Genomic DNA, 24,003 nt, shown 5'->3' with positions numbered 1-24,003 from the left:
TCTAAGTCAAAGAAAAATAAGTTAATCGGAGAACATTTAGTTATCGGCAAAATTATCTCAGCCAATTCCCTCCTCCACAAAGAGGCAAACAGAATGCCAGACCAGGTGTAGCCTCTATGGAGAGAAAAACAACCGAGAAAACAAAAAGTTCACAATTGAAAAGCAGCAAATATTGCAAATTGGAGAAGTAAGAGAGAAAAAGTGTTCAGTTTGCCTAAGGCTGTAGCAGCATAACTACAAATAAGACTCAGGATAACCTAAAATCACAGAATGGGGCATGAGAGAAGTTTAACGAGGAAGAACTGACGTTCTGAACCGACTTTCTGGACTGACTTTCACCAAAACAGTGATGACATAATAATATTCATGGACATTCATTCTCCAAGTTCTCTTTTCACCGGAAAAGAAAATAAAACAAGAGGAAATGGGTCACTATTATTGTCATGAGTAGCAGAATTATGTCAGAGTATTACTGAAATGTGAGGTCCTGAGGAGGAGGAGCCACTTCTGGAGAAGATCCACACTTTCACAAAAACTTATAATCCGTTTCTCTCCTCTGGATTTTAGGCGTGGCAGACTGTAAAACTGAAAGAAACATAAGAGGAACGGCAGGTTTTGATTTTCCTCCTGAAATTTTATCCTCTTTCACTTCCTTTTGTGAATGTATAAACCTGATCATCATTGTTCATTACTGTTATGGGAATACAAGAATTTCCTGGAGAAGGCATTCTTTCTGTAGGAATGCCTTGCAGCATTCCTTCTCCAGGATTCTGGATATAAACATTTATATCCAGAATCCATAAATGTTTATTTAAAATCACTCATCTTTGTTTATTAGTTCACATTTCAAATACTGTGTTTAAACTGTTATGGACTAATCTCTTAACTTAAATTTGTCAGACTGAACATTTTTGGGTTCAAAAGCAAATCTAGGCTTTAAGAAAACATTGCACTGAATGTACATTTATTTGATTATTCTTAAAATACTACTGTATACTGTATTTTGGATCCAAAGTTTCTTCAGTGATGCGTTCTTTCACTCTGTAACTGAGGTGATGAGTTTCACACACATGTTCTTCCAAATGCTGCAGCTGCTGTGGACAAAGATGAGAAACTTGTTGCTGCCTAGAGTTTTGTTTCTCTATAACGTAACAGGGATTACTGCCGTGCATGAAAATGGGTTAATGCTTTGCATTCTGGGATTCAGAGTTTTTACTAGTTATTTTTTGTTCCTCCAGTGGTTTGGCCAGTTAGATCATGGATAGATTTGATCCTCATTAAACAGGTTCTAAATACTTTTGTGCCATCACATAAATTATCTTAAATGATATACACTTTATTTTAATATTTATTGAGAATCAGATGATACTTAGAAAATAATGAGTCTTTATTTGGGGACATTCAGCAAAATTCATCTCAGGAAAACAAGGTACTGAAAAATATTTCTTCAAGCAAATTAAATCAAATGTAAAACGCGATGCACAGTTTGTCACATCAACAAAAGCAACATCATCATTTTGCATGGAATGTAAAAAAAGCTAACATTCAGTATCCAACAATAGGACTTCATAGTTGCAGGTCACTGTAGAACAAACATTCTTCTCTTGTACTGAGGAGCTGCTCTGCGTTTTACGCAGCAGTCACACTGAAAGTTGGATGGTTGTTTTAACATAAGTGGCAGGTGAATTTACAGACTATACTACTGCAGAACTCCTTATTCTGATATCAGTTTTTATCCACTAATCTCTTTCAATACCTCTTTTTTTTCTTCCAGAAAACATTGACCCTTCTGGTTAAAAAACAAAAAAAAGACAAATTCAATTTGATAAGAAAAAAAAAAGCAATAAAAACAAAAATTCATTTAAATGTATTTTTCCTTGTCAGTGTCTCCGTTCTTTCTTTTGTACTGTAAAAGTTTCTGTCCGCTCCAAAAAAAACAAAAAGCGCTTCATTCGTACTCTGCGATCAGGACCATCATGCCGACTCCAAACAGCAGCGCCAGAATCTCCATCAGAGACTGGCCGAAACTGGAGCGGCCCGCCAGCAGCTCGGGGAGCACCGTCACCGTGGCGATGTAAACAAACCCGCCAGCTGTGAAGGGTAAGATCCAGGCGGTCGCCGTGGCGCCCACACCTTCAGCCAGCAGGGAGCAAGTCGTCCCGGCCAGAGCTCCCACTGCGGTCAGCAGCTGCAGACACATCGCCTGACAGAGGAACAACAGAAACTCAGCTTCATTATCACCTACACACACCTCCTCATTTTAAAGAAACGCTAAAATTATAATTCAATATTATTAGTACATGTGTTTTAAATGATTAGGGGACTATTGGGAAATGTGGGTTAATTACCACTTTTACCAATTCCTAGTTGTTACATAATTAAGCTACTTCCATTATCATAAACATACTTCACCGTTTTATACCTTCATACTCAAATATTGTGTAACTTTCTGTTTGGACAGAGAAACCTTTATATTTTAACTAAAACTGCAACAATAAACTTTACTAATTCTTATCTCAAATTTAATCCCACTGTAATGCCTAAATGGAAGCAGAAAACCTTGGATTAACTTAGAAAAGACACAAAAACTTTGAACCAGGAATTGCAACTTGAAACTCTGGTTACACAATAAGGGCACATAAATCGTTCCAGAGAGAATCTGCTGAGTTTGACATCTGAGACAAACAGAGGTATCTGTTCTGCAGAAGCAAATACTACAATACATATTCAAACCTGCTCCATTTTAGAAAATTATCCTGTTTTTACACTAATGGAGTTTGTGTCAAATTCTACATTTTTAGGAAAATACAACCAATCTGAAACGGCATCTTTAGAAAAAAGGACAAAATAATGTACAATGTAAGTACCTTCTTTTTAGTGCAGCCAGACTGGACAAGAATGGCAAAATCCCCAATCTCATGTGGGACCTCATGAAGCAGGATTGTCAGGGTGGTGACAGCGCCAACAGCTGGATTGACCAGGAATGACGCTCCGATTGCCAGGCCATCGGTGAAGTTATGTGTGAAGTCAGCAGCTAGGTTCAGATAACCAGACACCTTGATTTCTGTTTGCATGGAGAAAAAGAAACTGTTTTTACCAAGTAATGATGTTTAATGACAGCATATATATATGACCATGAAAAGTTATCAGTCGTGACTGATGACGTGTTCAGGTACGTTCAACACCTGAAAAATTTAAAAATTTAAAAATTACATGAATTCAAGCAACACTAGCTCAAGTTTAGATTTTTTTCCAAAACAGAAATGGCATTTTTATGTACATCAAATAAGAATATGTATAATAATAATTCTGCTTAACCACATGTGGTCTGTCAGTTCAAATTCAAAAATTCTTTTTACATACAACTTTTATTTTTACTGAGTAAGATTTAGTTTACCAAACCAAAAAGAAAAAAAGAGGATGGAGAAAATAAACAATTGATGAACCACATAATATTTTCTTTAAATAATTGTTTTCTTATGAAGTTGTTCCATTTGTAGGGAAGTAACCAAGGTTTAGACACACCTCCTCCTGATGTGTTTTAATGTTCTTAAAGGAACAGTTAACAAGCCAACTTTTAAATGTGTGCACTTTTCCAAAGAACCATTTTTTTTTTAATTGATCCATTATTGTTGCTTTTACTGTAATTAGAGTTGTGGGAATATTCAAGTCAATCCTTTGGATGTTTGTAAAAAAAAAAAAAAAATGTATTTTTATTTTGTTGCTCTTGGGCCAGTATGAGATTGTCATTGCATAGCAGCTTAAAAAACTTCTACACCCAAAGTGAGCTTATTTTTCATGAGAAAAAACATTTTTGGTCATCGTTGACTATAAAAATGTTTTGTGCTGAGAACTGATCATGCTTCCTGAAAGTGTCACATTTTAAAGAGGAAAACTGTAAAGCACCTACTATGTTAAGTCCCGAGGGAACCTGAGAGGGGAGAAAGGCAGCAGGAAACATCCAGGAAATTAGGTTACTCGCCTGTGCCCTTCTTCTCCTTAGGCTCTGCCGCCTTCGCACCTTTGTTTGGTTTCTTCTCTTTTGTCTTCTTTTCCTTCTCCTCTTCTCCATCACTGCCCTTTTCTTTGGCAGCAGCTGAAAGTTGGACATCCAGGAAATGTATAATTTACCTCACAAAGGTAAGAATCAATTATCCTAAAGGACGTATTCCAGCCCAGGATGACATCTAGTGGTCAAACATTGGAAGATGACGTAAATACACTTGCCATCCACTAAAAGTGTCCAAACTTGAAGATTGTTTTTATCAGTGCCTTATTGTTCATAGCCGTATACACTATAATGCATTTGATTAAATAAGTATTTTCTTTAAATTCACACAGTGGACCAGAAACCATCAGCAGCAAAAACACATTTGAAAATATTTCTAAATATAAATCTTAAGAAAAGAAATTCTGTTCATAAATTTCTGTCCCACCATGAGAGTGACTGTGGGAGTGTCCGTGTCCTCCCTTCAGCAGACGCACAAATTTTTCAACAACCAGGAAGGCGATGATTCCCCCGAGAACCCACAGACCAACAGACATCATGTGACCGTGGGCGGCTCCTGTGTTGGGAAAAGTTTCAGTTTACAGGTGGAAAATATTGATATGGAATATCGCTGACTTTACTGCATAGCAGCTGAATGAAAAGAGCTTCCAGGAATACCATGGGAGTGACCGTGGTCATGTGACTCTTCGCTTGCATGAGCGTGTTCCTCATCTTCCTCTCCATGATGGGAATGAGGATCTATGCAGAATACAATGACATAAGGAAACAGGAATTACATTTAAAAAGTCAAACTGCAAAGTCTGCAGCTCTGATCTGTAAAATAAAGCAATTTAGAAACAGAACATAAAGACTGATTGAAATAGCAAAATATAGACTTTCTTTTTTTTACTCTTATGTAAAACTTTCAGTATGATTTCATGTGGTGGAAATGTAAACAATTCTGAATAAAACTTTACATTTCTATAAGCTATGAAACAAACAAAAGAGAACCTACCGAGAGCGTGTGGTATGAGGTGCAGGAAGGCATCGCCCAGCAGTCCACCAGACGCAAAGCTCAGCAGCACCTTCAGCAGGTTCTGGTGCTGGTCACTGTTGGACTGGACTGGGATCAGAAACAGGATGAGGAAAGGAGCCGCGCTAATCAGCAGGGTGGCTCCGATTGCCTGCAGACAATTAAAATCAACTCAATGGCAGACGTTCCTCAGAAATGTTACATGATGGGGAAGTGGCCGAGTTTGTAAAGGTAGAATTGATCATGATCAAAGACAGTGATCAATACATGTAGCTTAGTGGTGAGATTGTTTTTAGCCAGAAAAAATTAGATTTTAGATTATTTCAATACATAAAAATGTGATATCAATCGCCAAACGGACCACCAAGAAGTCAACATGACAACTTCTACCTTTTCAAACAAATAAAGATTTTCCATCTTTGTTACTATTATAGCAAGATGTTTACTATGTTGCTATATTTATAAAAATTTAACCTTTTACAATTATAGCAACACATTCCTCTGAGCGTACCTGAGTCCAGAGCTCCACTAAGTCACGCTTCTCTCCATCTGCTTCTCTCTTTGCTCTCTCTGATCCATGTGCGTGTCCGTGATCATGAGAATGTGCGTGTCCGTGATCATGAGAATGTGCGTGTCCGTGATCATGGGAGTGTGCGTGTCCATGATCATGGGAGTGTGCGTGTCCATGTCCGTGATCGTGTCCGTGATGGTGATGCTCCTCTTCGTGCTGAGGCAGGTTGGCCTCAGCGCTCCACTTGCTCGCTCCGTGGAACATTTTCACCTGAGCGCCGTGGGAGTGTCCATCATCCTCACCGTGGGAGTGGCCGTGGTGATGGTGAGTGTGCCCGTGGTCACCATGGGAATGGCTGTGAGCAGTGGCCGATTGAGAGGTTAACAGCAGTGCAGCAGAAGCAGCCAGTGTCAGTGTCAGCAGACGTAAGCAGCCCATATTAGACCCTATGAGAAAGAGAAATGAGAAAAAATAAAAAAAACTGAAAACTTTTCTGTTTTTTGTTGACAACTGTTATGCTTATGTTGTGTTAATAAATTCAATATAAGCAAAAGAAAAATGTAAACAAGACAAATTATAATTTTGAATATCAGACTATAGGAGTAAATCACAGTGTTTTGCATAAGGAACTGCATAAACACAGATCAGTCAGGAGAGAAACAATATTCTGTGATGTCTGTGACCTTCTGGCCCAAAGCAAAAATAGTGGAAGAGTGACATGAGGAGAATACCACAGTCTTTGTGGTCATGATTTGGCCGTTCAACTCCCCGGATCTCAATCAAACTGAGCATATGTGAACCAAGTCGGATCCGCCAGCCTCCCATCTTACAGGACTCAGATCTTCTACTCCAATCAACGACAAGATCTAGTAGCCTCCATGTCTGGACAGCACAGCTTGGTTTTAGTAGCAGAGAGAGAGATACAAATAAGTAAGACGGGTATACATGACTATCTGGTTGGAGTGCATGAAATACTGTAACATCCCTCTTCTTTACATTTTGTTGAATCATCAACACTGAAATCTTCTCTTCTTTCGACGAGAAACTATTAGCCTTAAACCAAAAACTACATATCTGATTTTGATTTGTCTACAGCTTTCAGAGATATTTAATATAGCTTTTCTCCTTATAACGAAACCAGCTGATAAATTAAGTCTATATAAAATCTTTACGATAATTCAAACACTGACGGTAGCCTGGTGTCTGATGTAGTAATTTCTGTGATTGTTTATTTGTTGTGGGACTAAAGATACTCTTTTTAATTCCCTTAGAAAAGAACCACCTATCATCTAACAGAAAACAGTAAAATCCGACCACCAAACAATCACCACCGGTTTCTGCAAGCTGTTTACAGAGCCTGCAGCAGAGCTAGCTAGGAAGCTAATAAATAGTGAATGTGCTAGCTTGATGCAGCAACCTGAGCATCGCTACAAAGTGCGGAATACAATGAAAAACAATCAGTGCAGTCTCACCAAATAGTGTTCAATATCTCGGCTCGTTTTGCTACTAAATAACTTTTTGTCCTGAGAGGTAAACGTGCTGATAGTTCCGTCTGCGTTGATGCTGCTTGTCAGACGTGGCATTTGCACAACTAAACTCCTCAAAATCTCGCGGGGACACGTTTCATTCCAAGCATGTTTACATCTCTATTCGTTGCACACCAGAGATTAAATATATGTATGACTAAGAATAGAAAATAACTTCACAGGAATTGACACACGTGAAACTTTAAAGTATACTTATGCAACACCTTACCTGTAATTTGAAGAACACAAAGAAAAGATAATAAGGATACGAAATATCGCGAGATGAACATCAGGAGCATCCTGAAGGACAGGATGGAGTTCCGTCGTTTAGCAGCCGCTGGATAAGCGTTTGCAGAATACAGCAGAGCATTTTTGATAATCAGCTGAATGTTGGAAAATTTATCAAATGTTTAATGTGAGTAAAAAGGTCATTCAAATTAACGGCCTGGTTCAGTTCATCCACGTTTTTGTCTTTTCTCAAGACATGCATTTTGCACAGATCATATTTCAAGTTCATTTGCGCCCTAATTTTGGCAAATGAAGAGCAAATGTTTTCAAATCTGCATGATTTCTTGTCCATGGTGAGAGGAATACACCCAGTTAAAGACTTGGTAAATTAATTTGTTGCCATGGAGGTGGGACACATTATTTCAAACAGGTGAATTTTGTTCCCCCCAGGTAACTTTGGTAAATAAAGGGAAATGTTCCCAAATCTATTGTATTTGTTGACCATGCTGAGAGGAATAAATACAATTAAAGTACATTAATTTGTCCTCATGTTATGGAGGGGGGATATATTCAAACAGCTGATAACTTTAGCAAGTAAAGTAAATGTTTTCAAATTCTCATGGACTGTGTGTGATGGTTCGATTGAGCGACCTAAATCTCAAAATGATTGGTTAATCCCCGTCCCAGGGTGTCTAAAAGTATTGGGTTTGTTAGAGATTTTTTGATTACTTTAGATTATTAGTCAGTCTAATATTAATCAGTAGTGATGTGATGTGCTAAAACTTTTTGATTGCTGTGTTGAATATCTGTGTTCCTGAGAACTGATCGTTCCCTCCACCCTTGGAAGAAATCGCTCTCAAGGGAAAGGGCTTGATGACCTGTGTGTTAGATAGAGCTTGCCATCTGTTTTTGTTTATTTTTTCTGGCTTTTGTTTTCCCAAATAAAAGGCCTGCTCTAGCAGAGAGAGGGCAGAAGGCTCTGTGAACGGCTTGGTGGAGCAGTTTGCCGAGTCTTCTCCTTTTGCAAAAGTTTGGCCATAAAATTCACTTATGCTGTCTGTGGTTCTTTTATGTAGGTTCAGAAAAATACCTTTCAGGGTTTTTTTTTCCTCTTTTGAAAAGAGAGGAATAAGTCATAAATCTCAGAATAATACAGAAATATTTGAAAGTATTTAACATAGTAGAACTTTAAATAAATAATAAATAAACTTAGGAGTAGATCGACCTTCACCAAAGTGTCTGTCCAAAATGCAACAAGGTGCAAAGGGTCAGTCCCACTTGAAGATAACCTCTTTTATTGCCCCTAAGTCCTCACCTTTGTGCTTACTTTCCGCATTTGATGTGACAACGTCAGTGGAAGTGGACACGCCCCTTTCCGGCAGGTTGTTTTGGCTCCGTTATGTTTATACAGCTGATTCTACCTCTGAAGAGCTCGAACAAATCGCGATCATGAACTGCTTTGGTCTACTGTTGCTCTTTCACGTTGCCTCTTCGGGTAAGACAATGTCGCATGTGTCGTTTTCCGTGACAGCGCAATATCCTGATAGTTTCATTTTTAAGTCAAAGGTTGGCCTGGCCTGCGTGGCGTTTGTTCATTCAACACTGAAACGCTGCAATTTTTATGTTATTTATAAAATCCCTTACACATCCGTTCATCATCAGCTACCGCTTGCATCTATAGCCACCTATTCGCAGACAAAAGTTTTTGTTTGTTTTGTTTTTTTGTCATATCATGTGTCCATTCTTTTATCACGCTATTACGTTTTGTAGTGGATATGAAAGTAAGATACTTCATGCCTTATATAGAAGACAGCATTCTGACCCCGAACAGGCTAATCTGGCTACCATTACATGTATATTAAACCAAAAGTATGTGTCCTAATAAGGGACACATACTTGTGTTTAAATGTTTAACGGTGGTTCTTTTCTAAAGGAATAAAAAAGACTATCTTTTGCCCCACAACAAGTAAATAATCACAACACAGATATTACTACATCAGATTGAAGTAGGCTACCACAGTGTTTAAATCAACATAACGATTTTAGCCTTTAAATGTAGTTTGTGAAATTCTTTGGGTAAAGAATAGTTACTTTTTTAATGATATACATTTTTTTCAGTGAAACATTCCCTCAGATATTTTCTTACTGCTACCCATGGAGTTCATGACTTTCCAGAGTTTTTCGGCGCAGCAACAGTAGATGAAGTTCAGGTGGGATACTGTGACAGCAACATTAAGACAGCCAAGCCCAAACAAGACTGGATGATGAAACTGATCGAAAGGAATCCTGAGCACCTGGAGTGGTATTCTCAGAAGTGTCTTGGAAGTCAGCATGTCTTCAGGGCAAACATTGACATTTTGAAGCAACGCCTAAACCTCACCAAAGGTAATCTGCTCTATAGTTTTAACTACTTTTTGCCACCTTCTTGATAATGTTTAGGTGTTGTCATATATTTAGATTGGTTAAATTAAATGTAATTTTAAAGTGAAAAAATCTGTGGACTCTGTATATTTACCCACCATGCAAATTTTGTGGTAGAGTCTGTCCTTCAATCCTGGCAGATGGATGAAGGATGTAGAAAAGCTGTGCCTCCCACCAGTTTCTATTAACTAGCTCAAAAATTAAAACCTCAAATGTGACTCAAATACTAATAGAAATTACATAAAAGCACAATAAAATAAAAAAGTTTTCCTGTGATCCCCTAATCTGTCGTATTTGTATTTTGCAAGTGTCTTCAGTCTTGAATTGATTTCAGTCTTTTCAAGACTAGACTCTGAATCTAACTATAGATCCTGAATATATAGTTTTAGATTTTAATTTAACTTTTTAAATACATGATTCCAAGAAGATTTTTTGAGGCAATTTAACTCACATGTTACTCCACTTCAATAAAAAAGTCTACTTTTCTCACATGCTTTCTAGGCAATTTTATAAAGTAGCAGCTCTGCCTGAAGTAACATGCCTTTAGCAAACTTTCCTCTTTGCGTTTTTCTTTTAAAGCAGTTGTAAAATAAAAGTATCTGGAGAATCTTGAATTTCTATTATTGCTCTTATTTGCATTTCCATTCTGTTTTAAAACAATACCAACAACACTACTGGACCTACTCTATGTGCTGCCAGCATATCCAGTCTGTTTTTTCCCATTGTTGTAACATAAACCTTAGAGCAAGCAAACAGAAAGTCAATGTCTCCCATGACATTGACTTTAGGCTGTAAAGCAATGCAGTGTCCTTTGACTGTGGAGTTTTGTTTTGGCCTTTTTGTGCATGTCTTCATCAAAGGAATAATTTCCTGTGCTTTCATGTTACTTTGTAGTTCATTGCAAATTTATGCTTTAATCCATATGTTCTTCTCCTAATTTTAGCTTAATTTGTTCATGTCATTTCTTGCTAAATTCAGCCTAATTTGATCAATTTGGTTTCCCTTAAAAATGTTCAATGTAATTTCGGTGACATGCTAAAGCTACAGTCAGTCTCACAAGTTCAGGTATCTTTCATTATTTTTACATAGGTACATAAAGATCCCTTTATGTTGATAAAATGTGTTCTTCTATTTGTATTGAATTTTTCTCTCTCTTTAAGGTCCCCACATTTTACAGAGAATGAATGGCTGTGAGTGGGATGATGAGACTGGAGAGGTTATAGGGTTTAATCAGTATGGTTATAATGGTGAAGACTTCTTAGCCCTGGACTTGAAGACACTGACATGGACTGCTCCAAAATCACAAGCTGTGCTCACAAAACTCATATGGGATGGTGAGAAAGCTAGATTAGAACATAATAAAAACTATTACATCTACAAATGTCCTGACTGGTTGAAAAATTATATTCGCCATGGAAAGAGCTTTCTGCAGAGGACAGGTATGTTTATTCAGTTTATACAGTTGTTAATTTATAGCTGTGAAGCCCACATTTGCAGATATTATATGGATATATTTTATTTATGAGTATTTTCTTCCTGCAGAAAACCCCTCCATATCTCTGCTCCAGAGAACCCCCTCCTCTGTGGTCAGCTGCCACGCTACAGGTTTCTTCCCTGGCAGAGCTGAAATGTTCTGGACTAAAGACGGAGAAGAAATTCATGAGGATGTGGAGAAAGGAGAGATCCTCTTCAACAATGATGGGACCTTCCAGATGAGTGTTGAATTCAATGTTTCATCAGTCCCACCTGATGGCTGGAGGAGATACGACTGTGTGTTTCAATTTTCTGGTGTTGGAGACAACATAAAAACCACTCTGGATAAATCTGTCATCTATACAAACTGGGGTAAGACACACCGCTGTGATGGTACCACTTCTTTAGGACAGCAAACTGAGATTTTTGAGCAACATGTGTTTCCCTCAAAAACATATTTGTTCTGGGTACTTCCACATATAAACATGACACTTTATAATCTTTTCTGCACAAACATGGCTAAATAAGAAAAGGGATCCCTATGTTGCATGCAGCTATGTATTACATGTCTTCATGGGCTCTTTAGAAAAATTAAAGCCAAAGACACATTGGAAAGAATAGTAAATGGCAACTATAATTGAGAGATTGCCCCTTTTCTGCCAATGTTGTGCAAATTTATTTAAAGGTATACATAACAAGAGATTTGTCTTTTTTAGATAAAATTTCCATAATTATATTGCAGCTTAGAGACAGTATTTTCTTTCACTCAGAAATTTAAAAGCAATATGTTTCTTTAATGTGGGCAATTTTGCATTAAACTCAAATTTTGTAACGCAATATCCAGTCATAAAGAAGACATTTTAGTTCTGCACTGCTTAATTTTGTAAATGTTTGGCCCTCCTCAGCTTATCCTCCAGAGTTTCCAGTTGCTCCTGTTGCAGGCATTGCAGGAGGATTTCTTCTTCTTCTGGTGATTGCTGTAATTGTCCTCTGGCTGAAGAAACGTACTGGTGAGGAAAAATTGAATTTTACCAGTTGACAGAATTCAAAATTCATGTTTTAGATATTTTAACTGGTGAATCACTAATTATTTTATGGTACTTATTGTCTGCATTTCAGGCTTCCAGCGTGTTGATGGTAACTATTCACCATTTAAGAATATTTAACAAAGTCATCTGATACATTTTTTTTTTCTTTAATCAGTGAATGCCGTTATATCCACTGCAACAGACAAGACTTCATATTATAACAATTTGTCTTTACAGGAGAAGATTAAAGGATGAGGATTGACTGTGGGGAAAGTCCATAAATTGACCTTTTCAGAAACATTTTTGACTTCACACATTCAATGGCTTCAGAGCCAAAGAAAGCTAATACTGGTACTGTGTCCAGCAATATACACAAACAAAGATGGCAAATATACTGGATTAGACATAAGTTTCACTTAGTGCAGCCATGTCTGGTCATCAGGGGCTGTGAATGAACATTTTCTGATGCAACAACCCAAACAGTTGTTTTGCTGACCTTGGAGCTTGACCAATTTTATATGTTATGCCGATACTTTGATGTGTGTATATCTGTCTTTTTAGCAAATTTTAGCTTTTTTATTGCGTGCATATTGCACTGGCTGATGGCACTTTTAATCCCGCCCCTGTGACAATGACAGTAAAGTTTCTATTCTATTCTATCCTAGAATTGCTCTGTTGTAGATTGACCCTTTCACTTAGTGTCTAATTTCTCTGATTGTGGATAAAAGTGTAATATAAGTTCAGGCCATTTTTTCATAAAAAGTGTTTATATTAGCAGATTTTATGTGTGTAACATGTTATCTTAACTTCATATTAATTTATATCAGATAAATACATTGTTTTCACCTTCCACTGCATTTTTAAAAATAAATTCTTGACATAATGAATATCAGACAAACTTTTCATGCTTGTGAAAAAAGGAAACAGTCATATTAAGTTCCAAAACAGAACTGAATAACTCATTAGTAGGAAACAACTGTAAATGTCCTGGTACAAACACATGTAATATATATATTATTTAACAAAAGTTGTTGATTGCAAAAATTAGTCAGAATTTGGACAACTTTGAAGAAAAAAGGTGAAACAATTGTGTCAGAAGTAACAACAAAGGTTGTAAAACTTAAGAATATTTTGATTCTGCATAACTGAAACATAAAGATGCCACACAGCAACACATCCTTTTAAACGTCTGAAATTAGAATATTACACCAACTTTTGAAAACATGTTTTCAGTTTGTCCTAATGAACTACATAATGTGGCTTAAAACATTTTAAAATTAGCGTAATTTCAATTAAGCTGTTTATGCTGACCAGAATAAACAGCCACTTGTTCCAGCTCCTCCAGGGGAATCCCGTTCCCAGGCCAACTGAGAGACATAGTCCCTCCACCTGGAACACCTCACCAGGGAGGCGTCCAGGAGGCATCCTGACCAGATGCCCAAGCCTCAACTGGCTCCTTTTGATGTGAAGGAGCACCGGCTCTACTCTGAGTCCCTCCTGGATGGCCGAGCTTCTTACACCATCTCTAAGGGAGAGCCCATCCACCCTGCTCTCCCTCTCCCAGCTGGAACAAGTGGCTGGGGAGAGGGAAGTCTGGGTCTCCCTTCTAAAGCTGCTACCCTTGCGATTCGGGGGAGGGATGGATGGATGGATGGATGGATGGATGGTGACCAGCCAACAATTGAAACCACATAGAATAAAATGATTAGTAATTTTCTTGCAGTGCTGTCTGCTTATTTTCTTGTCATTGTACTTATATTTATAAAAACTTAAGATGAAAACTTCACACAGGAAGTTGAAAACATTTTGGGAACATGGAGATAGAAATTACTAATCCGACATGTCCAATTTTCTATATAGTCTGAGGAAGATATTTGTTTTTGACCTATTTCTACAATGCTATTTTTGTAATAAACTTTCTTTCTGTTTTTGTACAGTAGACACTTTAAAAAAAATAAAAATCATAATTATTTCTATTCTAAACTGAGGAGGAAAATAAAAATAAGAAAAGAAGGTCCGAGCAAACTGTTACAAATTCTTAACATAGTGTTTATTTGTTTTGTTTCTTGTTTGTTTGTTTCTTCAGATTAATGTTTAATAAATTGCATGTGCACTGTGCAGCTTCTGCAGTATCTGGGGCGAAATGCATAATTTGTAGATCGTTTTGACTTTTTAGTAAATGTATGCTTAAGCAACTTTCCACTAGAGGGAGACAAAGATCATACATGAAATCACCTATTTAGCTAACAGTTATTTCTAATAACTATTTAGCTAATTGTTATTAGAAATCACTGAAACATCGAAACATTCAGTTCTCTTAACTCTTGTGCGTGCGAGGACTGAGGCAACTGATAAAAGTGATATGGGTGTGGGGTCGATTGGACCCATTTGTAAACTCAAGGGTTAAAATGGCTTTAAAAACGTCAACGTAAAGCCACAATAAAATGATAATTTTGGTAATAGATTTGCAAAGATTTTTATGGTGTACATAAGATATTGGCTATGAGTCTGATGATTATTAAATCTCTCTATTTTACACATGTATCAACACAGAGACCTTAAAATCTATTGCTGACACTGCTAATTTAAACATCACAGTCCTACTTTCACTTTCCCTCTTGCTTCCGCCTTTTAATGCGTGATGTGGGATGAAACCTGCTCTCCTATTGGTCAAGTGACCACTCTGTCACGGTTCTTCTGTCATTTCAGTAACATGAAGAGACGCTTTGGACTGACGCAGTAACGGTTTTCTAATCTAGAAACGAGTTAATTTTCATTTACCACAAAGAATTTCCTAAATGCAGCATGACGTAACAGGTGAGTGTGCAAATTTCTACAAGCATGCTGAGTAAACACAACCCAAGATGGTGACAGCACGTTTAATGAAATCACGAAATTATTTGTTTATTTAATTATTTCTCCCAGAGTGTAGATGTTTTGATTTTTGTTTAAGCCAAATATGAATTTATTGTTTGATTTTAGTTGTCATTTTCTTGTTTACTAAAGCAGATCCAGCCATGTCTTTCTGGTGGTAAACACTGTAACTGTTTACAAAAGCACTGTGATTTGGGTTACATATTTTTTTAAAAAGACATGGCTTTTGAAAGGTTTAATTAATAAATGACAATTGTAACATATCTAAATTTTATGTTTCTAATGGCAACAGAGTCTAATTTCCATGGATAAACACAAATAAACTGCTGGACACAGGAAGCTAATTCTTCTCCATAAGTGTGTCACCAAATTTTTTTGTAAACACAGCTGAGTAAAAATATATGCAGGTAAGTTGACATGCTAAGAAAGTTTACAGATTTCATGCTTTTCTGATTGCAGAGATGTTTTTATCCATGAGCATCATAAGAGGATGAAGAGGCTTTTTACTTTTCTTCTCATCTGTCATATTGTATCTCTGGGTATAGTCTTCCCTCTTCTACTCCTAATTCATAATTACTGAAAAGTAAAGCTACTTTTGCTGACTTATAATTGGAAATTAAGTGAGCCTGACCTCTGAATTGCATACATTTGTTTATGGAGCTGCCTGGTGGTTTATTACTTCACAGTAGAGACTGATCCTGGAAACAGATGCTTTGAATGTCTAGTCTGTGTAAACAGGAAATAAAATGTTTATGTACTGCCGTGAGTTGTTCAGTGAAATGATGTTTCTCCTGTTTTCAAATAGAATATAAAACTTAACTATGCTTTGACTATTGGTGCTTCATAGTGGTATAGGGGTTAGCAATGTTGGCTCACTGCAAGAATGTTGTTAAATTTTGATGCACAAATTTAACAACATTTGTAGTGTAAACTATGACTTGCATGCAAATTTGTTTGCAGAAAAACAGATTTTTACTAAGAAATATACATGTAAACAAAAAGATTTACAGGGAATTGCTTTTCTCCCACAGAACCACATTCCCTCTGGTATATCCTCTCTGCCACTACAGGGATCTCAGATTTTCCAGAGTTTTTGGCATCTGCAGTAGTTGATGGTGTAGTGGTGGCATACTGTGACAACAGCTTAAAGGATGCAAAAGCCAAAACGCACTGGATGAGTAAACTATTTGAAGATGATCCTCAACATGTGCAGTGGTTGAATAACAAGTGCTTGTTAAACCGCTTGGACTTTAAAGCGACAATCATAACCTTGAAACAGCGCTTCAACCAGTCAGAGGGTAAGTGACAGATTTTGTAAGATGACTATATATATGTAGGACCATTATAAATGTTTGGTTCTTAAGACTGTAATAATATATCTGGTTTAATTGCTTAAATCTCTCTTTTGGTTTCCACAAACAGAGCAAAGGTTCCACATTTTGTTAACCTGGGTTAAAAATAGGTAATCATTGTGAAATATTCTTGTCCAGGTTTGACTACATTGCAGTTTTTATGCTTGTCTATGTCAAAAGTGAAATGGACACCAGAAGGAGGTAAACAGACATCTTGACAGAACAGACTACAGACCTGTTATCTTTATCTGTTCACAGATAAAGATCTGTGAACAGATCAGAAATCTGATATTCCTAAACAGAACAAGTTCAAAAAGCATAGCTGCACCTTTCTCCTTTCTGGAATCAGCCAGTTATTCATGATGCTGTTTAATAAAAAAATAGTTTTTTTTTGTTTTTTTTTTTTTCTGTGGGTGCCTAATGTTGACAATGTACATTGACTATCAGTTAATAATGATCAATGAAGTATTTTTATTTATTTTTTTTCACATTTACAATAAAGGTTTCATAAATGTAAGTTTTTAAAACTCTGGAGAGTTAAAATTGTGAAATATGCTTTTAGTTCAGCATCTCAACAAGGTTTTCACATGTTTAGATGCTACCATGAATATTCATGGTATTTGTGGTATTCTCTCAGTGCTCAAAAATTGCTTAAAGCTAGTATTTATGTTAATATGTAACTTTGTTCCAAGTACTGAAAATGTTGCTGCAGAAATAAGTTAGTTTTGGAGATTTTTTTTTCTGATGTTGACTAAGATTAATATGATTAATATGGAGTCCATCAGCTCCATATTAAGACTTTATTAGTCTATTCTGTCTACAAGTTTACAATGCAAGAGCTACTTCCTCCCTAACTTCAAAATAAAAGTCTTAAACATGAGTGCAAACATGAAGATTAAAATACAGACCTTAATCTATGATCCAAGATAATACATGCTATTTGTACCAGACACATTTATATGCTGACAGAAACTAGACAGTGTCTCTCAACACTCACTTGTCTTTGATGAAAGATGTCTTGCTGTTTTGATGTCATCTCACTACATCCAAACATTTTTTATGTTTTTATTTCAGGTGTCCACATTTTTCAGAGGACAAATGGATGTTTTTGGGACGATGAAACCGAAGAATTTGATGGCTTTAATGAATACGGTTATGATGGTGACGACCTCATAAGATTCGACCTGAAAACCTTGACATGGATCAGTCCAAGACATCAGACTGTCATTAACAAGCACAACTGGGACAGAGATGGAAGTAGTCTGTTTTGGAAGCATGCTTTGACTGAGGACTGCATACATTTTCTTAAGCTGTATTTGAATTATGGGAAAAGTTCCTTACAGACAGCAGGTACAAACTCCACTCATGTAGTTCATTTTTGGATATAAACGCATATTTTTTCAGTCTTAAGCTCGTAGTGATGGTTTATTAATATCTTTTGGTGTTCATCATTCCATTTTAATATGCAGCACTAAAAATGTCAAAGCATATTGTTCTAAAGAATATTGAACAACCTCCTATTTGGTTTTTAATATGAATTCAATTTCCTATATATTCTGCATTTTTCCCGTTTTTGGATATATTTGTTTAAGACTTTCATGTCCTCTCCTTGAGTTGTTGCTTTTTGAGCTGACATTTCTTTGGCCTGTCTCTTCAGTTCACCCCTCAGTGTCTCTCCTCCAGAAGACTCCCTCCTCTGTGGTCACCTGCCACGCTACAGGTTTCTACCCTGAAAGAGCCACAATGTTTTGGAGGAAAGACGGACAGGAACTCCATGAAGGCGTGGAGAAAGGAGAAATCCTCCCTAACAATGATGGGACCTTCCAGATGAGTGTTGATCTCAATATTTCTTCAGTCACAGCTGAAGACTGGAGGAGATATGACTGCATTTTTTTATTCGCCGGTTTGAAGGACAGCATCACCACCAGGCTGGACAGAACCATGATCAGAACAAACCAAGGTAGGATTCAAATAGAGAAGAAGGGATCATTTCCATTGGTTTTTGTTTTTCACTGGAATAACTCTTGAAACGGCTCACAACCAAATTGCTTATGTCGTTATTTGACATGTTTTGCTATGGTTCCAGGTTTTTCTTTGAGAAATCACCTTGGTGTTGCCATTGGAGTGGTTCTGCTGCTTTTAGCAGCACTGGCCTGCACTTTTGCTTTTGTTGCCTGGAGGAGAAACCACAATGATGAGTAGTACTACTCTTTCTAATGCTACACCACAAGGATAATTATTGGAAAAATTAACAAAGTCTAGCAGGCTTCATAGCAATGACCCTGCATTGCTAGGTTATTTCGATTAAAAAAAAGTTTTATCTCCCTGAAAAAAATAAAGTTTCAAACAAAATTAAAAACAAAGTGAGTCTCTGTTTTATGGAAGCCCGTTTCCGCCACTCTGTTAAAAAAAATAACATAAATTATCTCATTATAATGAGATAATTATAAGGACTGTGAAAAACCTCTGTGAACAGGTGAGAAAAATAAATAAATAAAAGATCTCATTATATTTATATTATAAACTATATTTATATTATTTCTGTTTTTATCTCCACCTGACTTTGGGATTGTTGTATAATCCATATGTATGTATCTTCTTCCCAAATGTAGAACAAATTAAAAAAAAATATGAATAAAAAAAAAGAAAACATCTGCTCCAGTATTTATAAAGATCTTATATAACCCAACGATCGGTCAGTTGAAATAATTTAGTCTCACTATTACTTTATTCAGACACGTACCACTAATATTAGATATTTTGGAGATATAGTTAGAGAGACCAGACTGAGATTGTTTGGACATGTTCAGATGAGATACAGTGATTACATCAGGACATGATGTTGGAGCCTCAGGGTGAGAGACCAGAAGGAGATTTATGGTGAAAGAGGAGATGAAGTTAGATGGTGAAAGGCTAGACGATGGAGAGAACCTGTCTGTATTGAAACATATTAATTACTGGGCAAATGCAGAAGGAAAAAGCCAAAAGAGAAGAAGATTCAGTCACACACCTAAAGCATGCATGTAATAGATACTTACTTTTAGGTAGTTCACTTTCCTGGAGAAATAAAGCATTGTTTTCTTGAAAAGTTTTGAACATGTGCAAAAACACGTTCAGAACTTCCCTGTCCTTTTTTACTTCCATTTTTATTCTGTTTTAAAATTGAACTATGGTAAACAACCTCTAGGAAAACTTTCAAGATTTTCAAAATTATTTAATGAGGGATTCATGAATAAGTTGGTTCATTTAAAAGATATATTTGACAATATACAGTTATTTAAGCCTGATACAGAATAAATTGCTTCTTTACTACTTTTATTCTTTTGATAAGATGAAATCCCCACTCCAAAGATATAACAGACATTTTTTCAATCAACTAAGAAAAAAAAGAATAAAAGATCTATGCAGAAATTTCCGTTTGAAATATCTAATCACCAGATGAAAGTGCATTGTGTATTTTTTTCTAATCTGCGATCTGCAATACACTATGAAAGGTAACATACTGATTCACAAAATGTTCAGATAAAACCTCAAAATGGCAGAGACAGACCTACAAGGAAGTCATATTTTATTTTACTTGTAGTTCTTTGGATGGTCATGTGGACATAACAGATATTATCAAACTGACAAGAGGTTTAAGTCAAGCATTGACTCACTGATCACATTAAACCCGCCCAAGAGCAATTGGGCGGGTATTTAAGCCGTTTTAGACTTAACTAACAAGTTCAACAACTGAAACTTTCCCTTAGGTCTCCATTTACACTTCAGCTTTCTAAGCAAGATGAAGTGGTTAGTGATACTTCTCATGTTCAGCCAAGGCTCATCTGCAGGTAAAAAAACGCAAAACCTTGCATGTTTTTTTCTTCTTTTCATCTCCTGTAAGATGTTATATAAATCTTATTTAACTTTTTAAACTGTAATAACTATGAAGATCATATCACTGTGCTTTTCCATATCGTATAGAAAAAGCAGTGTGGGAATTGTTACCTTTCGTGACAAGGAGGTTGTTTCTGCGAAACCGTTGAGAAACGTCTTGGCTTTAAATCTACACTAAAAACCCTCCTGTTTGGAGTTGCTTTGAAAGCATAATTTAATTTAAATAAATATTTTAATTGTTGATTCTATGGGAAGTTTGGCTGTTTTCAAAGAACACCGGCTTTCACTCAATGGGAATCAGTTTATCGAAGAACTGATTCCCATCAATTATTTATTGACTTATCAGCTTTCAAATTAAATTGGGCATCTTTCTGTACAACTGATGTTGAATTGTATACCTCATTTGTCTTTATATAACTGTGCTGAATTTGAGCCTTTTTTACAATCATCCAAGTATTTATCTGACATACACAGAAGGCAGATGTATATTTATATGTATATTTTTAGTTGATAATTTTTGAGAGACATTATCCTCTCACTTTGGCTAGATTGTTTTTTATATTGTAACAAACTGTTAAATACACAAATGGTTTTAAGAAAGTGCATCTGTCTTGTGTTCGTTTTTATGTAAAAATAATCTGTTTTTACCTGGTTTTAGAAAACATTGATCTAACCTCAAGCTATGTGTAAATCTGGTAAATTCATGACATTATTTCTTAAAGAAACATGAGACAAAATGGAGAGATTTACAATCAACTAAATGCCCTCCAGAACTCGATATTTATAATGTAAATATAAATTAAAGATTTTCACTCAAAGACTGCAGCAAGAGGACAAGCTTTTTATAATAAAAAAATATTATACATTTTGTCTAAACAATCTTTTTTTTTTCATGCAGAGACACACGTTCTCAAGGTTTACTTCACTGGATCCTCTGGGCTCACAAGCTTCCTTCCATTTGAAGCGGTTGGAAGATTGGATGACATCGATACATCTCATTGTAACAATGAAGCAATTGATGCAAAAATAGGCTGGGTGAAAAAATTACTTAGTGATAATCCAAAAATATTTGAGCTTCTCAAACGTTTTTGCTTTATCGATAATCCTGCCTTCTTTAAATATATAATCGCTGAGCTTATGAAGAACTTCAATCAAACTGAAGGTAATGTTTATTAATCTGTCAATTTGTCAACACACTTGCTGCCTCAATACAGTACTATTCTATCACTATTTTATCACTTCTGCAATTTAATATTGCTTAAAACTGCACTACAGTATTAATGCCATGTTTAAGCATTAAAAAATATTTTTGTTTCAGGTATCCATACTTTCCAGATGGTAGGAGGCTGTCAACTGAACATTGAAACTAAAGAGCTTAAGGGCTTTTTGAAGTATGGTTATGATGGAGAAGACTTTGTTGAATTTGACTTAAAAGGACTGAAATGGATTGCTCTGAAAAAAGAGGCAGTTTTTCTCAAACAGCTTTGGGATATGGATACACGAGATCTAGAATTTCACCATTATGCGCTCACAGATCTATGTTATGAGATATTAAATACCACACTGGTCTATGGACAAAGCTCTTTGTTTAAAACAGGTACAGTTCTTCACCGTTATCTGCTCACAGATCTATGCTATGGGTTATTTAATACCTCATTGGTCTCTGGACAAAGTTCTTTGTTTAAAACAGATACAGTTCTTCAGCTGACTGAATGTACTTCCATTCAGTCAGCTGAAACATAAACATTAATTTTATGCTTATCCCTCTCTTTCAGGAGTTATCTCTAAAATTATGTTTTCAATAACACTTATGTTTTGCAGTTAGTTCTGATTGAAGCCATTTGAGTAAAAGTACTTTGCTCATATTTTTCAACCAACTTGCTCTAAATTGTCATAGAAACATAATTAAATCAACACAGCCATAAACTTGGATTACATATACTTACGACCTCTTTCCTCTTCTGTTTTCCCCCCCATCGTGTTCAGATTACCCCTCAGTTTCTCTCCTTCAGAAAACTCCCTCCTCTCCCGTCAGGTGTCACGCTACTGGTTTCTACCCAAAGAGTTTCCTGATGTTCTGGAGGAAGGATGGAGAGGAGATTCATGAAGGTGTGAACCCTGGAGAAGTCCTCAACAATGAGGATAGTACATTCCAGTATCATATTGATCTGGATATTTCATCAATCCCACCTGTGGACTGGGTGAGGTACGACTGTGTGTTTCAGTTTATTGGAGCTGAGGACAAAATCCTGATCAAGTTGGATAAAGAAGTAATCGAGACCAACTGGGGTGAGGATAAATATCCATATTTCAGCATCATAACTATCAGTATTTTGGACATGTATGCTAAAGCTTATGAATTCTGCTTAAATCAGAAAGTCTGGAAAACAATAAACATATTCTGCTTTACTTAAACTTTTGGAGAAAATTTGTTTGCAACACTGCTGATCTTGTTTAGCACTTCTTAAAAATAAGATCCCTTTATGTGACATTTTCTCAAAAAATACATCAGTTTTTATAACATCTATGGCTTGATATAGATAGAAACTTTATTATCCCCTTTGGGATTTTCCCTTATTGTAAATCATAGTTCCAATCTCCCACACAACCATACGTCAAATACTCAAATAAATGGGTTTTACTGTTTTGTAAATATATTAACAGCAGTAATATTATATAACAATAATATGATTATGTAATAATAATGTGGATGTTTTTTAATATTGATATATTCGCATTAATATTAATATATCAGTTTCTAATTTATCCTGTGTTCTTACATGAAATGTTAATTTTGTTTGACTTTCTACAGATGAATCATCTCAGATAAGAATCGTCATTGCTGTCATTTCTGTTGTGATTGCCATCATTATCATCGCTGTAGCATTTACTGCCTACAAGAAGAGGAATGGTAAGAGCACCTTAAAGCTGGATTCCTCCTCAAACTTAATCAAGTACAAACTGAATAAAATAAATTTACTCTTATGTTGAATGTAACATTAAATAGAAGAATATAAAATAAAGATGTGTTCTCTCTCAAAGTTGTGTAACATGTTTAAATATTAAAACCCAAATTATCTGTATTAGTTTCAGAAAGACCATATATGTCTGGTAAGTCCTAATATTTGTTGCTCTTTTTCTGACATTTAATTTGTGTTTCACCAAATAATAGGTGAAGTAATTCTAAGATTAGTAGATCAACAGCATGTTTTTGTTCTTCAGACTCTGAAAACATGTCTCTCTGAGAAACTGACTTGAGAATCAAGATGGAGAAATGCAGCATCCTGCTCTGACTTTGGTCTCCTAATGGGATTGTGGGTATTTAAGCCTTTATGATCACAAATTAAACAGTAAGTTAGATTTATTCAAAGTAGCATAGGTCATTTAATTTGTACACATAAATGATTTTTTTGTTCTTTGGAAAATTATTTTATACTGTATTTCATTTATTACCATCATTTGTATTGCATGCCACCTTCATTGGCAGCAGTTGATAAGAATGAGTAAAAGGTCCTAACATAAATATTGGGATCTGTTTTTTCTGTGTATTTATTGAGGTTTTTCTGTGTTTATTTAGTTCTGTTCCCCTGTGAGTCCTTGTGGTGTCCTGACTTCTTCCCCTTGATTGCTTCCCAGGTGTGTCTCATTCCCTAATTATCTTCCCTGTGTATTTAAGTCCACCTGTTGTCTTTG

At 36.0% G+C, this 24,003-nt stretch overlaps 3 protein-coding genes across 5 annotated transcripts; 2 read left to right on the top strand and 1 right to left on the bottom strand.

Moving 5' to 3' along the window:
• Window positions 1-1,366: 1,366 nt before the first annotated feature.
• slc39a7 (solute carrier family 39 member 7) lies at window positions 1,367-7,375 on the bottom strand. Of its 3 annotated transcripts, XM_007564325.2 has the most exons (9): window positions 7,005-7,230; window positions 6,264-6,427; window positions 5,533-5,978; window positions 5,004-5,172; window positions 4,667-4,747; window positions 4,437-4,565; window positions 3,983-4,096; window positions 2,868-3,064; window positions 1,367-2,203 (listed from the first exon to the last, which is right to left on the bottom strand). In XM_007564325.2, exons 2-9 carry the CDS (start codon window positions 6,355-6,357, stop codon window positions 1,949-1,951), a joined length of 1,485 nt encoding a protein of 494 aa, XP_007564387.1. In that variant the 5' UTR covers window positions 6,358-6,427; window positions 7,005-7,230; the 3' UTR covers window positions 1,367-1,948. The 3 variants fall into 3 exon arrangements, with proteins under 3 accessions (XP_007564387.1, XP_007564389.1, XP_007564390.1); XM_007564327.2 differs by lacking the exons at window positions 6,264-6,427; window positions 7,005-7,230 and adding an exon at window positions 7,288-7,375; XM_007564328.2 differs by lacking the exon at window positions 6,264-6,427 and having other exon boundaries at window positions 7,005-7,225.
• A 1,270-nt stretch (window positions 7,376-8,645) lies between these two features.
• Window positions 8,646-19,063, top strand: LOC103146463 (uncharacterized). Its single transcript, XM_016677519.1, has 12 exons — window positions 8,646-8,781; window positions 9,405-9,671; window positions 10,868-11,146; window positions 11,250-11,552; window positions 12,086-12,190; window positions 12,300-12,317; window positions 15,016-15,025; window positions 15,542-15,621; window positions 16,114-16,380; window positions 17,509-17,784; window positions 18,092-18,394; window positions 18,521-19,063. The coding sequence occupies exons 1-12, from the start codon at window positions 8,736-8,738 to the stop codon at window positions 18,634-18,636; spliced, it is 2,070 nt and encodes a 689-aa protein (XP_016533005.1). The 5' UTR covers window positions 8,646-8,735; the 3' UTR covers window positions 18,637-19,063.
• Window positions 19,064-19,168: 105 nt separating this feature from the next.
• LOC103146415 (major histocompatibility complex class I-related gene protein-like) lies at window positions 19,169-24,003 on the top strand. Its single transcript, XM_007564324.2, has 7 exons — window positions 19,169-20,264; window positions 21,209-21,472; window positions 21,629-21,907; window positions 22,297-22,599; window positions 23,123-23,221; window positions 23,398-23,421; window positions 23,533-24,003. Exons 1-7 carry the CDS (start codon window positions 20,216-20,218, stop codon window positions 23,553-23,555), a joined length of 1,041 nt encoding a protein of 346 aa, XP_007564386.1. The 5' UTR covers window positions 19,169-20,215; the 3' UTR covers window positions 23,556-24,003.

Source organism: Poecilia formosa, unplaced genomic scaffold, assembly GCF_000485575.1.
Source record: "Poecilia formosa unplaced genomic scaffold, Poecilia_formosa-5.1.2 Scaffold158, whole genome shotgun sequence".
NCBI classification, from domain to species: Eukaryota; Metazoa; Chordata; class Actinopteri; order Cyprinodontiformes; family Poeciliidae; genus Poecilia; species Poecilia formosa.
The sequence above is the reverse complement of the archived record's forward strand: the minus strand, read 5'-3'. Positions and strand labels throughout refer to the sequence as shown.